This window comes from Amphiura filiformis, chromosome 1 (genome assembly GCF_039555335.1).
Source record: "Amphiura filiformis chromosome 1, Afil_fr2py, whole genome shotgun sequence".
Classification (NCBI taxonomy): domain Eukaryota; kingdom Metazoa; phylum Echinodermata; class Ophiuroidea; order Amphilepidida; family Amphiuridae; genus Amphiura; species Amphiura filiformis.
This window is the reverse complement of record NC_092628.1, coordinates 31,658,716-31,671,235: the sequence shown is the minus strand read 5'-3', so window position 1 is coordinate 31,671,235 and position 12,520 is coordinate 31,658,716. Positions and strand designations below refer to the sequence as shown.

The 12,520-nt window shown below is 36.0% G+C and overlaps 1 protein-coding gene across 1 annotated transcript in view; it reads right to left on the bottom strand.

Moving 5' to 3' along the window:
* Positions 1-12,520, bottom strand: part of LOC140158217 (uncharacterized) — a 37,935-nt gene that overhangs the window by 5,027 nt on the left and 20,388 nt on the right. The window contains exons 5-6 of the mRNA XM_072181340.1: positions 12,209-12,431; positions 1,068-1,220 (exon numbers count right to left, since the gene is read on the bottom strand). Coding sequence (XP_072037441.1) covers positions 1,068-1,220; positions 12,209-12,431 — 376 coding nt within the window. The remainder of the gene's footprint in view (positions 1-1,067; positions 1,221-12,208; positions 12,432-12,520) is intronic.

The following is a 12,520-nucleotide window of genomic DNA, read 5'->3' as shown; positions in this document are numbered from 1 at the left end:
AGCAGCAAAAATCACGTAATTGGGTGGGAGGAGGCACAGATCATTGACCAAGAAGCAGACAAAACAACACGCTGGCTGAAGGAGGCAATCTGGATAAGAAGTAGGGGCATAACACCATGAACAAAGACGAGGGGCTTACAAACTAGACAAGATCTACGATCAACTCATCAACAAACGGCAACCAGGAAGTTTAGAAACGTCATCAAGACCAAACAGTGTTGCCGTTTCATCAAACATCTAGAAACACCACAACAGAGTGATCAAGATTCCTGATAGGAATTGAAATATTTCTGAGTAAGTACCAGAATAATTGGATCTGAAAAAGAACCTTTTCTACTTTAATCGTATCATTCTGTTTCGGACAATGCATGTAGCCAATCTTTAGCCCCGGGGGAACTTAACACAAATGACTGGTATGCTCACCCCGGATCGCGGAAAGACCCTGCCCTAAATATGGACCGTCGACCACGCAGCTCAGAAAGACCCCTAATTTTGATAATTACAATAATTACAACTTTAAAAGACCCCTATATTGCTGTTTCTCCTATTTTTTTAGGCAATTGCAACCAGTAAGCCAAGAAAGATCCTTTATTTGGATCGTTCGCAGCTCCGAAAGACCCCCCCCCCCCCTTTACTAGTACGCCATCAGCTCCCAAAGACCCACCATCTCCGATTCTGGAGGAGCATACCACCAAAAATTTATGAATATTGTGAAAATTTCTTGATTACGTGTTAATCCAGTAGCAACGTCAAAAATAAGGAAGTAATGGCCGCCCGATCGAAAGCAAGGCATTTTTATTTTTTACCTCGTCTCCGGCTGAAGGGTGTCAAATATTGATTACGTGAAAGAGACCAGAGGTATATAGCCTACATCATAATAATCATGCATGTACACATTTCATAAGGAAACTTATTAAAATCACGAAAGGCAGAAGGCACTATATGACCTAAAATAACAACAACAATAATAACAACACCATATTTTCCATATAGCTCTGTCTACGGGAAAGGAAAAGACTTCTATATTGTATAATCTAAAACTACAAAGGGTTTGTTTTACAACTTACTCAGTGGTGCACCTGCGCAACTACCATTGCTAGCGATTTCGATGTTTTTCACTTCAAATATACAGACAAAGCGTTCGAATTCACATTCACTTCTGAATGTCATTCCATTGGTGCTGCAAACAGGGCTTGGAAGAGGATCACATTCTTGACAACCTGAAAAAAAGCAACCAAAACAGTTCATAATAAAACATTTACTTCCGTAATTTTCAGCTGTTGTTACTATACCTTCGTCAGCGGAAATAACCAGATCTCGCTTTCTTGAAGTTTAACTTATCAGGTCGTATAGACTTTTTGTATCGTTTAGCGTCCTCCGTTTTAGAGTCCTCCGTCCTTATTAAGAGGTAGTTGGCTGGTCGTGATGTGTAACGCTTCCTTAACATGCTTAACTCCTGCACTGATCATTTGAAGGATTTAACGCTACATTCCTGTTAATGTTTGACTTCTCACTCTAGAGTTTTTGACGTTATTCAAAGCCATTTGAGGTGTTGCTTTTCTCAACAAAAGCTTCAGGATTTATGACAAGCGAAAATATTAGTCCGTAAAGGTTGGCTTACGATATACTATGATATCTAAGCTGCCATCAGCTTGGATCACATCATCACAGTCAAAGTGTTATAATTATAAAGAAACGCTAGAGACATCAGTTGTGAATTTGTTGTATTGGTCCAGCGAATTAAGATGATCTGTAAATTTCTGTGCCTGTGCGGATTCCTTTTTGAGTTATGTATGCGTGTCGTCGACATAACGATACCACCCTAACGGGGGATTGGCGCTGCTTTAATGGCTATTGTTCTAAATGTTCCATGTATGTTACACACCATCGGCAAGATCGACAATACCGGCAAGCCCATAGCCGCTCCATGGATTTGCCGGTAATATATACAATTGTAAACAAAATACCGGCGGAGACACGGTTTTAGAAGTTTTAAACCTGGGTCGCAGACAACTGAGTTCTTTCTTACATTATGGCGTCACCTTCCAGCATATACTGTATGATAGGAAACGCTTGTCCACCGGTACAGACGCGCCACATCGTACAAACGCTACCAGTTACCAAACGTCTATCGACCCAAATCATTACATCACACTTAAAAGATAGCAAGATTGAGTAATTCTACTGAAGAAAGCTGTGGTAACAATAGCTGAAAATTGTAGAGGTAAATAAATATTTTTACTGAAAACAAAGTTAAATTTTTCCACATAAATTTCCAATACCGATGACCTTTGATGATAATACTTGAAGCTCATTGTTCGTCTAGCTTAGGGGTTTCAGAAAAGAATGGTTAGCTCCATCACATAAATTTCCAATACCGATGACCTTTGATGATAATACTTGAAGCTCATTGTTCGTCTAGCTTAGGGGTTTCAGAAAAGAATAGTTAGCTCCATCTGCGATATCTACAATCCCCGAAATATGTGTTGAAACATTAAAGCGTCTTTAGGGGAAAATAAGTCCCCCACTCCCCGTGCAATGTTGAAACGTGCAAATGTGTTCAGCGTGTCTCCAAAGTGTCGCAACATTGAATGATGGGGGGGGTGGGGAAGGGAAAAGTGTTAATTGATGGCCCAGCTTTCTTCTAATTCCAAATATTGAACATTTTTATCCACATTAAAAATACACTTTTGATTTCATTCAAGATGCCTAAAGCGTTTCAACAACATTTTTCGGGGATTGTCTGAGGCAATCGCTAAAATTAACATCTGATTTTAATCTTTTGGCTATAACTTTAAAACTACTTGATAGAATCACTCCAAATTTTCAATGAATATTAGATAGTGCATAAGCTATGATGTGGATATAAAATAAAACAACTAATTATATCAATTTTGACTATATCGCCCTGCACTACAAGCAGGTTGCACCCATCACCTGTGTATGTCTACAATCATAGATTGAATACAATAGCGCTCTTTTCATACATACTAATCTTACAGATGTGAGTGATCAGCATGATATAGTTCAATGCATAGGTACCGCCTGAAAAAATTTCCATGACTATTTATTAATAGATAGGCTATGATGTGGGCACAAAATAAAACAACTAATCTTTTATTTAGATAGTGGTCAAATAATTCTTTTGTACTGCATCCATTTGCATATCTTCTGGAGCGTGCCTATAGAGGAGATGAACTAATGACCTTATGTGCAAGCACTCTATAAGTAAATACTTATGAAAACGTATGAAACTTGAACGTGGGGGTGTGTGGGGGGGGAAGGGGGGTTACACGATAATCGATTATCGATTTTCCCCACCACCCTCAACCACACAAATATAACCCCCCCCCCCCTAATCATCCTTAGCGACTGCGATTGAACATGACAGTCTGTGATCATCATTTCCGTGTTAGGTTTTAGAATTTAATTGAATATTGACAATTAATTGATCATTGATTGTCGGTTATCGACTGTCTATTACCCCCCCTCCCACCACCACCAACAACTCAAACACTGCTTAACAACGACATCTACCGGCGTGGCGTGTTAAATAAAGACTGTGATCACGAACTCCTACACTAGTGGAAGTTTTGGATGAGAAAACGGACATTTTGATGAGAATCGGCCAAAATGGTGAGAATTTAATTTTCTCATTCTCTTGGATGAGAAACTTCCTGGTGTGTGTGTCAATCATTATTGTCTTATTAAAACTGGTGACAATTGCTAATCCCCGATTATTATTTTCTCATCCAAAAGAATGAGAAAATTAAATTCTCACCATTTTGGCCGTTTCTCATCAAAATGTCCGTTTTCTCATCCAAAACTTCCACTAGTGTTATCTGACAATTGCTATATTGCCCATATTCATGACATTTAAAGATGTCCGGATCTATGTGTGTCTTTATTACAATTTAAAAAAAACAATCAATTATCATGCCATAGATAAATTAGGGTTTTAAAACTTATTTTCGTGTTTCACAATGTCAATTGTCATGAATATAGAAGAAAAGTTTACTGGTTTGAATAAGTCACACACAAAAAAAAAAAAAAAGAAAAAAAAAAGTGAAACTGTTGGGGCTCGAACCACTAGCCTTTCGTTTCACCGTCTGAAGTACTGTCCATTACACCACGCTGTCATGTTGAAATAATTACGGGATTCCGTGATATATGGGTGCGCATTGCTTTCTCGTGATTATGAAAATGGTAAATCTCGACAGACGATTTACATTTGCTAAAATCAGTAAAATGTAAATAATGTTAGAGCTAACAAAACGTAAAATAGTAAAATTAGATGTAGTTTTGAACAAGCTTTCAAACAAAACACTTTCCAAATAAAAGTTGACACCAAATCGGCCTAAATTATGAATTTTGTCAACGGTTTACCATTTCTAAATTAAAGAAACTCCTTGTATTAATATTCAGTATTAGACTATGGTAAACCGTCAAATCACTATGTGATTCAATGGGACGATTTACAATCCCACTTTACCATTTCACGCAAATAAAATGATCAATTTTAAAGATATTTCCGCATGAGTAGGCCTACTTCATGAGCGTACTAATGCGATTTTTTTATTGGTTCGGTTTTTTTTGCTTTGGGGGAGGGCGTTGATCTGAAAAAGGTGAAAAAGGTCGTTTTTTGACTATATTGCCCTGCACTGCAGCGTTCACGCGATACATATCCACTGAACTATATCATGCTGATCACTCACATCTGTAAGATTAGTAATGTTTGAAAAGAGCGCTATTGTATTCAATCTATGATTGTAGACATACACAGGTGATGGGTGCAACATGCTTGTAGTGCAGGGCGATATAGTCAAAATTGATACAATAAGTTGTTTTATTTTATATCCACATCATAGCTTATGCATTAACTAATATTCATTGAAAATTTGGAGTAATTCTATCAAGTAGTTTTAAAGTTACAGCCAAAAGTTTAAAATCAGATGTTAATTTTAGCGATTGCCTCATACAATCCCCGAAATATGTGTTGAAACATTAAAGCGTCTTTAGGGGAAAATAAAAATTCCTTTAAAAAAGGAATGGGGCGCCCAAATTATGTGAGCTTGGACGTGATATGGTGAATTCCATGGCATGGTGTTTAGATTTGGTCCCGGGATTTGGTATCATAATGATTTTTTCTAGGGAAGAGTAGAAGATGATCAAATGCAAGACAAATGTGTTTGATTGGGGAAGGTGTATCACAGGACCGTTTTGGATGAAATAAATTGAATTGGAATGAAGCTGTCGTGTCAATTTGCGATTATGTGGGTGGGGAGTTCAATTTTGGGGCATATTGTAGTGATGATATTGCTTTGGATATTGAATATTGTTGAATTTCGTTATGCAGGGGGGTATATGATGGATAGTATAGAAGAGGATCTACCCTATGTTGACCAAAAGAAAAGTTTTTATGAATGTATAACGTCTGTGATACATATACATCATAACGTCTGTGATACATATACATCATCTACTTGCTAATACACTGAAAATCTAATAGAGATGAAGGATAAAGACAATTACAGAACATTCATTCTTCAAAAGTAGCTATATGGGTATACAATGTTTACAAGATAAGAACGTTAATGTTTTGTACATGAACGTAACATCTTTGATACATAGTTGTTAACACACTGAAAATCTGACTAGAGATTTACAATTTGATGATATCCAAAAGAATACTTACTAACTTAGCATTGAAGAATTAAAATAATTACAGAACTTTCATTTGTTAACATACACGTAGCAATGATTAACAATGTTGAAAATACAAACGTAACGTTTTGTTCATAAACATAACATCCTCGACACATCTAGGATCCGCATAATTTGTTGATTAATGTCATAAACAGTCACAAAAGATTTATGGTCTGATCATTTTATCATTTTAAGGGGGACCCGATATTGCATTTGGAAGAACCAGGCTTTTCAATTACTATCAAAACTGCTGGGTACCAAACTTTTTGATACAGCTTGTATAGTAATTTGTTCTGGCAAAAGGAGCCAGTTGTTTCATCCTTAAAACAAATAGGCTACACCATAATTTCCAATTACCCCATGCAGATAGATAAGACCTTGGTAAGATAAGCGTGTTAATTGTTATGTCACTATCACTATCTTGATCTTGATAAGATGCCTGACTTTGAAACTTTGGGTACAAAAACTCATACTCTGCAAGTTAGGTCAAATTTTGCACTATGATTGTTTATTTGAGCTTATTGGACTATGCCATTCAGATTAGGCTATTGTAATCCAAAGTGTTGGTCACCGTCTATCGGGTTCTAAGAGGCGGTAAACTGGTTACAAAGGTCAAAGTGGTTACAAAGGTCAAAGGTCTCGATTTATTTGGTGTTTTTACAAATCCATTAATTTTGTCTTTTAAACAAAGAATATACGCACACCATTTTATCCTGTGCATAACAGAAAACAATAATAAAATAAAATCCAAGCATATTGTGGATTTATTTCTGAGCAAGGGCATAATTTTAGCAAAATAGCACAACAATTGCGGAGTAAATCTAGTAAGACTGAAATTAGAAGCTACTCACAAGTACATGCCAATATTGTGGGACGCCTCCGTAGAGGGCGCCCCAATAAAGCGTCTTTAGGGAAAATAAAATTCCTTTAAAAAGGAATGGGGCGCCCAAATTATGTGAGCTTGGACGTGATATGGTGAATTCCATGGCATGGTGTTTAGATTTGGTCCCGGGGATTTGGTATCATAATGATTTTTTCTAGGGAAGAGTAGAAGATGATCAAATGCAAGACAAATGTGTTTGATTGGGGAAGGTGTATCACAGGACCGTTTTGGATGAAATAAATTGAATTGGAATGAAGCTGTCGTGTCAATTTGCGATTATGTGGGGTGGGGAGTTCAATTTTGGGGCAGATTGTAGTGATGATATTGCTTTGGATATTGAATATTGTTGAATTTCGTTATGCAGGGGGTATATGATGGATAGTATAGAAGGGGATCTACCCCTATGTTGACCAAAAGAAAAGTTTTTATGAATGTATAACGTCTGTGATACATATACATCATAACGTCTGTGATACATATACATCATCTACTTGCTAATACACTGAAAATCTAATAGAGATGAAGGATAAAAGACAATTACAGAACATTCATTCTTCAAAAGTAGCTATATGGGTATACAATGTTTACAAGATAAGAACGTTAATGTTTTGTACATGAACGTAACATCTTTGATACATAGTTGTTAACACACTGAAAATCTGACTAGAGATTTACAATTTGATGATATCCAAAAGAATACTTACTAACTTAGCATTGAAGAATTAAAATAATTACAGAACTTTCATTTGTTAACATACACGTAGCAATGATTAACAATGTTGAAAATACAAACGTAACGTTTTGTTCATAAACATAACATCCTCGACACATCTAGGATCCGCATAATTTGTTGATTAATGTCATAAACAGTCACAAAAGATTTATGGTCTGATCATTTTATCATTTTAAGGGGGACCCGATATTGCATTTGGAAGAACCAGGCTTTTCAATTACTATCAAAACTGCTGGGTACCAAACTTTTTGATACAGCTTGTATAGTAATTTGTTCTGGCAAAAGGAGCCAGTTGTTTCATCCTTAAAACAAATAGGCTACACCATAATTTCCAATTACCCCATGCAGATAGATAAGACCTTGGTAAGATAAGCGTGTTAATTGTTATGTCACTATCACTATCTTGATCTTGATAAGATGCCTGACTTTGAAACTTTGGGTACAAAAACTCATACTCTGCAAGTTAGGTCAAATTTTGCACTATGATTGTTTATTTGAGCTTATTGGACTATGCCATTCAGATTAGGCTATTGTAATCCAAAGTGTTGGTCACCGTCTATCGGGTTCTAAGAGGCGGTAAACTGGTTACAAAGGTCAAAGTGGTTACAAAGGTCAAAGGTCTCGATTTATTTGGTGTTTTTACAAATCCATTAATTTTGTCTTTTAAACAAAGAATATACGCACACCATTTTATCCTGTGCATAACAGAAAACAATAATAAAATAAAATCCAAGCATATTGTGGATTTATTTCTGAGCAAGGGCATAATTTTAGCAAAATAGCACAACAATTGCGGAGTAAATCTAGTAAGACTGAAATTAGAAGCTACTCACAAGTACATGCCAATATTGTGGGACGCCTCCGTAGAGGGCGCCCCAATAAAGCGTCTTTAGGGGAAAATAAAAATTCCTTTAAAAAAGGAATGGGGCGCCCAAATTATGTGAGCTTGGACGTGATATGGTGAATTCCATGGCATGGTGTTTAGATTTGGTCCCGGGGATTTGGTATCATAATGATTTTTTTCTAGGGAAGAGTAGAAGATGATCAAATGCAAGACAAATGTGTTTGATTGGGGAAGGTGTATCACAGGACCGTTTTGGATGAAATAAATTGAATTGGAATGAAGCTGTCGTGTCAATTTGCGATTATGTGGGGTGGGGAGTTCAATTTTGGGGCATATTGTAGTGATGATATTGCTTTGGATATTGAATATTGTTGAATTTCGTTATGCAGGGGGTATATGATGGATAGTATAGAAGAGGATCTACCCTATGTTGACCAAAAGAAAAGTTTTTATGAATGTATAACGTCTGTGATACATATACATCATAACGTCTGTGATACATATACATCATCTACTTGCTAATACACTGAAAATCTAATAGAGATGAAGGATAAAAGACAATTACAGAACATTCATTCTTCAAAAGTAGCTATATGGGTATACAATGTTTACAAGATAAGAACGTTAATGTTTTGTACATGAACGTAACATCTTTGATACATAGTTGTTAACACACTGAAAATCTGACTAGAGATTTACAATTTGATGATATCCAAAAGAATACTTACTAACTTAGCATTGAAGAATTAAAATAATTACAGAACTTTCATTTGTTAACATACACGTAGCAATGATTAACAATGTTGAAAATACAAACGTAACGTTTTGTTCATAAACATAACATCCTCGACACATCTAGGATCCGCATAATTTGTTGATTAATGTCATAAACAGTCACAAAAGATTTATGGTCTGATCATTTTATCATTTTAAGGGGACCCGATATTGCATTTGGAAGAACCAGGCTTTTCAATTACTATCAAAACTGCTGGGTACCAAACTTTTTGATACAGCTTGTATAGTAATTTGTTCTGGCAAAAGGAGCCAGTTGTTTCATCCTTAAAACAAATAGGCTACGCCATAATTTCCAATTACCCCATGCAGATAGATAAGACCTTGGTAAGATAAGCGTGTTAATTGTTATGTCACTATCACTATCTTGATCTTGATAAGATGCCTGACTTTGAAACTTTGGGTACAAAACTCATACTCTGCAAGTTAGGTCAAATTTTGCACTATGATTGTTTATTTGAGCTTATTGGACTATGCCATTCAGATTAGGCTATTGTAATCCAAAGTGTTGGTCACCGTCTATCGGGTTCTAAGAGGCGGTAAACTGGTTACAAAGGTCAAAGTGGTTACAAAGGTCAAAGGTCTCGATTTATTTGGTGTTTTTACAAATCCATTAATTTTGTCTTTTAAACAAAGAATATACGCACACCATTTTATCCTGTGCATAACAGAAAACAATAATAAAATAAAATCCAAGCATATTGTGGATTTATTTCTGAGCAAGGGCATAATTTTAGCAAAATAGCACAACAATTGCGGAGTAAATCTAGTAAGACTGAAATTAGAAGCTACTCACAAGTACATGCCAATATTGTGGGACGCCTCCGTAGAGGGCGCCCCAATAAGTCCCCCCACTCCCCCGTGCAATGTTGAAACGTGCAAATGTGTTCAGCGTGTCTCCAAAGTGTCGCAACATTGAATGATGGGGGTGGGGAAGGAAAAAGTGTTAATTGATGGCCCAGCTTTCTTCTAATTCCAAATATTGAACATTTTTATCCACATTAAAAATACACTTTTGATTTCATTCAAGATGCCTAAAGCGTTTCAACAACATTTTTCGGGGATTGTAGTTATATTATACAGCAAAGAGTTAAAAAGGATCGAATGGCATATATTATAGCTACAGGGTGTCCCAGAATGATCTGTACCGGGAAAGATGGAATTTTTTAGGTATGAAGGGCATGTTGAATGGTCATATTGTTTTGCATTTTAAGTTCTACATATAGTTAGCTTTCTCAGATTTTTTAGTTTTTAAAAATTTGACGTTTCTAGTAGAAGTTATAGAAGATTGCGTAAAAATAATGAATTCTAAGTTTTGACAACGCAACCTATATTGAAAATCTGTAACATTACTAACCGTTCAGCACAAAGTTATTTGGAAAAAGTTATGCAGGTATTTTAGTTGTGCCCTGTTCATATTTCCACTAAATAGCCGATATCTATCTATTATTTATGACGTTACGAAGCAATCATTATATGGAATTAAGGATTTGTGGCCTAATCCAATTCTCTCTTTGGCGGTAGTTTTTAAATATAGTTATTGTGGTGTGAGGTCCATGTCATTTGAAATGCTTGCAGAGATCGAATTGGTTGTGGTACAGAAAAGTCGGCTCCTCAATTTACTGTACAGCAGCGTGGATTTCTTTCAAAAACTTACTGGCAAACCGGCAGCTATGTTGAGACGCAAAGAAGATTCATTAGACGATAGTGTATAACGTAAAGAAGTTTGACGAGCACGGAACTGTCAGGAATCGGCAGAGTGAAGCTTCAGGTGCTCGTAAGACTGTAAGAACTAGAGCGAACATTGCAGCTGTCCGGCAAGCTTTAAGGCGCAACCCCAACAGTAGTTGTCGTCGAAATGCTGTGCCAAACATCCCACGTTCTTCATTTCATCGTATCGTGCCATTTTTCAAAGGTATGCGAGTCGTTTTTCATCGATTTTACATTATTGCATGCCACGCCAAAACAAATAAAGGTAGCGTGCTGAAATTAACAGAATAGGTAGGAGACATATCCACCATTATAATGCTGGTATCAAAAATAGATACACTGCCCGTCTTCTATTTTTAGTTATTTTTGCAAACACGGTACAAATCATTCTGGGACACCCTGTAGAGGAACGATTTGCCTCAATTTGTACGAAAATCGGAGCAATCTTTGACCACTGTACAACATGTAGAGTAACCTTTTCCCCAATCTTTGGGCATGTAGCGACTGTAAATCCACAACTACAGGTTGTATACGCACACATGTCACATTTTTGTGATCCTTAGGTTTTTGGTGAACTTTTATACCACTTTATGATACCATGTGGGCATTTTCTTGTCCATTGTAGTCAATGAGGTTCAAATACAGCTTGGCAGAAAAAACAAACAAATTGAATTTAGGATCCACAAATTAACTAAAATATTGTGTCAGCTTTTAATTAAACAATGTTTATACGGGCCTCTAAAGGGATAGGGTATGAACGTTTGGACAGTATTTATTGTGGGACATTAGAGCACATCAGACATATCGAATTGCATTCTGAATACGAAGAATGTCCTTCTGATATCAAATAATTATGATTTTTTGAGATTCGCAATGTAATACACATTTTATGGCAAATGATTAAAATTGATATTTTTGATATTTAACAGTACTCGAAGTAAACTTTATAAATCTGATGATTTATACTTAAAGTGTATGTAGGTGGGGTGAAAAGCCAACGATCAATTGAAAATTTTGACCTTTCGTATTAAAGATATGGATTTTTTTTCCAAAAAACCAAAAAAAATTAGGTAAAAAAAAAAAAAAAATCCATATCTTCAATATGAAAGGTCAAAATTTTCAATTGATCGTCGGCTTTTCCTCCCAGCTACATACACTTTAAGAATATATCATTAGATTTATAAAACTTACTTCGAGGACTGTTATATATCAAAAATGTGAAAAATATAAAATTGTAATAATTTGTCATAAAATTTGTATTATATCGTGAATTTCAAAAAATGAAAATTATTTGATATCAGAAAGACATTCTCCGTATTCAGAATGCAACTCGATATGTCTGATGTGCTCTCATGTCCCACAAAAAATACTGTCGAAAGGCTCAAAATGCTCATTCCAGATCCCTTAAAATTTTTAAGTCCTAGTATTGAAACTAATTATGCTTTATATTCTATTATTTAGTTTAAGTAAATTACAGTGTAGGACAATACATCCTGTTACATCACTACTTCTACGGCGAATAACATGTCGGAGAACCTACCTTTTTGTGCAGCTATTCCAGTACACTCTTCATTATATACAACCTGTAAGGTGTTATCTTGTGTTAAACAAGCCGTACGTTCCAAGTCACAACGTGACATATATGTTAAACCATCGGTTCCACAGACTGGTTCGTACACCATATAACATTCTGGTCCACAGGCATTGTTGCAAAGGCCGCGATGCTTCACACTGATTGTCTCACCCGTCTGGCACATGTATTGCTATAGTGAACAAATAAAAAGACAATGGAATTCACATTGATCATGTTGATCAAAATATCAACCAAACAATTCCAATGAACAGCACTTTT